This window comes from Seriola lalandi, unplaced genomic scaffold, assembly GCF_002814215.2.
Source record: "Seriola lalandi dorsalis isolate HSWRI2012SDOR001 ecotype SW California unplaced genomic scaffold, Sedor1 jcf7180002054955, whole genome shotgun sequence".
NCBI lineage: Eukaryota > Metazoa > Chordata > Actinopteri > Carangiformes > Carangidae > Seriola > Seriola lalandi.
This window is the reverse complement of record NW_019525506.1, coordinates 601,763-605,934: the sequence shown is the minus strand read 5'-3', so window position 1 is coordinate 605,934 and position 4,172 is coordinate 601,763. Positions and strand designations below refer to the sequence as shown.

The 4,172-nt window shown below is 37.6% G+C and overlaps 1 protein-coding gene across 6 annotated transcripts in view; it reads left to right on the top strand.

Annotated features, from left to right (window-relative positions):
- LOC111645675 (ral guanine nucleotide dissociation stimulator) overlaps window positions 1-4,172 on the top strand; it is a 59,550-nt gene that overhangs the window by 24,773 nt on the left and 30,605 nt on the right. The window contains exon 1 of one of the 6 annotated variants that reach the window (XM_087170656.1): window positions 1,657-1,977. The exons of 3 other annotated variants lie outside the window; for them this stretch is intronic. In XM_087170656.1, coding sequence (XP_087026782.1) covers window positions 1,789-1,977 — 189 coding nt within the window. In that variant the 5' untranslated portion in view covers window positions 1,657-1,788. Of the gene's footprint in view, window positions 1-1,656; window positions 1,978-4,172 lie in introns of those variants that run through there. 2 more of the 6 variants (XM_087170655.1, XM_023394963.2) reach the window with 2 other exon arrangements.

Here is a 4,172-nt window from a genome sequence, read left to right as displayed (position 1 = left end):
ATTAGTTGTAGCCCTGATCAGATCCTCTACCTCATAATAGTGGTAATTGCACAATGTCAAAACACCCTTTTAAAATAAAAGCATGTCATTAAGAAAGTTAAAGTGCAGAAGTATGAAGTGCAGCACTTAAACTCTATTATAATGTATATATTTTATGTTATTTCACTATTCATTTTTATGCATTTAACAAGTTAGCAGTATTTTAATATTTTAGCAGATGAAGATGGAGTTTTATATCTATAGATTATAGATTGAAGTATTGGTTATGTTTAGGTCATTTATTTTGACTAGTCAAAAAACAGTGCTTGGGTTGGGAGTCCAAGGTGACATCTTTAAATGTGTTGTTTTGTGTCACCAATAGTCAGACAAATATTCAGTTTGCAATGATATGAAACACAAAAACCCTCGTATGTGAGGAGCTGGAACAAGAGAATACTTAGAATTATTATTATTATATTTAACAATTAGTTTATCAATAATTGTTGTTGATTAGTTTTAGATATTTTTAATCTGAATTTAAGTTTTTTTTTCAAAATTTATTTTATTTTAATTTACCAGTCACATAAATGTAGAGGAGTGAAAAGTACAATAAGTGTAAACTGGTAATAAGTATATTAAGTAATAAACTGGCATAAAAATGTAAATGTACTGAATGTTCAGTGTTAGTGTGTGTTTGCAGCAGGAGCAGTGAAACGCACGTGTGTGTTTTTATCCATACCTGCCTGCTGCCATAGCGAGAGCAGCAACAACACATGAGCATCATTTCCCAAAGGCATGACGTAAGAGTGGCGGATATTTATGCTGCCTTCAGGGACTCCTTGTAGACTTGTACTTAAGACTTGTAAATATTAACCTACCTCATTGTATTGTCGTTGTTGGAAAACATATAAAAAGACTTTGTGATAAAAACAGTTGATTTTATGTTTTGATACAGCAAATATTATATAATATTTATTCATACATGTTACTTTAAGGAACTTTTATGCTGATATAGCCCACCTGTTTGGCTGAAATTAATATAATATTGTGAATAATTTCTTAATGTTTCCCACTCAAATGTATATCCAGCATTTTAATAATACAAATGATTATATTAATAGAAAATAAATACTTTAATAAACTATAAAAGAAATGGCTGAGCATGAGTGATAATAATCAGAAACAATGTTTTAAATGCTGATATGCCACTAGGAGTCTTACTAAGTTTAAGCTTGACCATCACCACCTCTAAAACTTACATTCAGAGGAAGTGAACATGATCTTTTTATTATAAAATAACATCTCAATTAAGATAAACTAAGACTTAATTAAGGGGGTAAATAATGTTAAAGTAGTATAAATATCACATAAGTAAAAACATGTAAAGAACTAATTAGAATTTTGACGTTTAGATTTTATTAATTTTTATTTTATATTTTTGTTGTTCCACTTGCGTATTATGTGTTATGAGTATTTCTACGCCTTGTTTTAGTTAATTAAAAGATGTGAGTGCGTCATCATCCGCTGATGAGTGTAAACAGTATTTTAAGAACGCTAATCCTCGGTTACATCCTCGGGCTCTGATATTTCCGACAGCCCTGAAGGCAGCGCGGAGCTGGGGGCGTGGTTTAGAAAAGCCCCAGTGTGAGTCATGATTCTCCTAAACGCAACAGACAAGCAGCGATGATCCGACACAGCCGCTGTAACCTCAGACAGCCGCGGTGACTCTTCGCTTTGAAAACTCAAACTAAAAACAGCGGAAATGTCTCCTCCGTTACCGTGACTGAACTCTCGGCTCCGCGGGCATCCATGGTCTATTTCCCGGGGATGCAAACCGAGGCGCACAGCGTCAAGCCGGGACAGCTGGTCGAGATGTTTGACTCGTCGTGGAAGGTGCGGAACATTTGGGACGGGGTGAGGCTGGAGGTGGTAGAGGACCCCAGCCCGGTGGTCCTGCACAGCTTCACGCACCTGGACCCGGACCTGCCGCTGCTGGAGGTGAGGAAGAGGAGGAGGCAGGGTGACGGGGCGGGATGCGGGTGACCAAGAGACGGGGATGAGGGGAGACTCAAGTCCTTGAGCTGATGCGGTTTGTTGTGGCGTTATTAGGAGGAGGATCTGGACCCAGACTGGCTTTGAGGCTCCAGGGTGGAGATTCTGTGTTGATCCAGATCTAATTAGAAATTAGCTTTTCATTAAAGAACCAAACTTAGGAATTAATTAAATTCTTTAACAGGTAGTTGATCTTTTTTTTTAGCGGTTTGCCAAAGACTAAACAGTTAATTACATATTTAAACAAGCAGCTTCAGGCTTCAGGATAATTTTCTTGTCTTCTACCTTTAACATGATATAATCCAACATAAAGTCATCCACTAATCTTATATGTCGATGCTGTTTAAACAGCTTACCACTGTGAAATTGTTGAGTGGGTGGAAAGTATGGGGATTTTTCTGTGTCCTGGAGAAGGTAGTGAAATTTACCACAGCGAAGAAAAACAAAGTGAAACAGAATAACGTGACAGTTGTGACACTCCCTAAACATTGGCACGAGAGCTCTGTTACAGGATGACTTGCTTTTCTCACAGGTTTCACCCCCTGTGGTTATCAAACCCCACCACCACCACCCTTGCACACACTCCTTCAATTAGGTGGCAGGTGTCACTGAGTCAGAACTCATCAAATGTAATGACCTATTAATAATATTGACATTTGAGAATAGTCGATATGGTTCTGATATCACAAATAGTTTTTCCCTTTGTGTCACTTATATGTCATATAAAATCATTTCAGCCAGCCTACGGCAAATCCATCAACTTATCTAAACTCTCAGCATTTCTAAGAGTGAACAGAGTTTAACTGCAGGAAGATACGATCGATTCATTGTCAAAAAATCTTCAGAATTTACATAAAAACTCAAACAATGTTCAAAACCCAGGTTGACATATTCCGATTGTTTGCTTTGTCTACGCAAGTCTAAAGATTTTAAGTTCAATATCACAGTAGATGAAACCCGGTGAATTTGATCTAAATAGCTGCTGTTTGATTTTCTTGTTAATTGATTATTCCACCTGTTTCTGCTTCACTACTGTCTGTACAGTGCAGAAAATCCATTTCCACCAACATAAGTCCACAGGTTATGTAAACCCTCTGCATTAATGACAGGAAATAGTGTCCCAACTGCAGAAAGTTATATCCTGTAGCATTTCAACTGATGATTATTTGACTATTGATTAATCTGCAGAGTGTGTCCTCAATTAATCGATTCACTGTTTGGTCCAAAAATGCCCCAAAACACAATTTATAAAAGCCCAAATTTCCATATTCAGGTTGCTTCAGTTCAAAACTCAAAGACATTGGATTTAGTAAAATACAAAACAGCAAATATTCATATTTGAGAAAGTGGAATCATTTATATATTTTCTTTTTCTGAAATTTAAACGTGATGAAATGTAAAATTATCAAAATACTTTTAAAATTTGCCTTTTAGACCTACAAAGGTTGTACTGTAAGTGCTTGTATATTATATTGTACTGTATAGTGCAGAAAATCAATTTCAAATGACGTAATTCATCAAGACATGCAAATTTAGAGCATTAATGCCAAAAAACCTGTTTGTTTTAGAGATAAAAATATTCACTAAACGCTTGTCTGGCAGTTAATTGTATTTGTTGTGCACTCTGAGCTGTTTACTTCAATCTTAATCACCAAATTCAGCTCATTTCATCCCCATTATTCCTCTTCTGCATTTCCCTCTGCGTCACTCTTGTTTTAAACCCATGACTCAAAAGAAACAATTTCACTGCTATCGGTAAAAATGTCCTTTTTTATGGGCTAAGTGGAGCATTCTCCAGCACCGCACTCCTTACATCCCGTACGTCGATCAGATAAGGAGGAGGGAGGATGAGTAATCATATTTATCTGTCTTATGTAAGGCCCGGGATTGGACGAGGACGACATCATAACTGATAGCACGCGGAGACGATCCGATCTCCTCTGTTTGTCCACTGGGACGGGATGATGTGTTCTGACTCTCTGCTCGTCCTCCTTCAGACCCATATCACAATCCTGTTATTAAAATCCTCATGTTTGCCTCAGCGTGTCCTCAGCTCAGAGACGGAGAGCTGGTCTCTCGTCTGACCTGCTCTGCTCCGTTTCTTTGCTCTGATCTAATCCCCCACCCCACCCCCCACCACC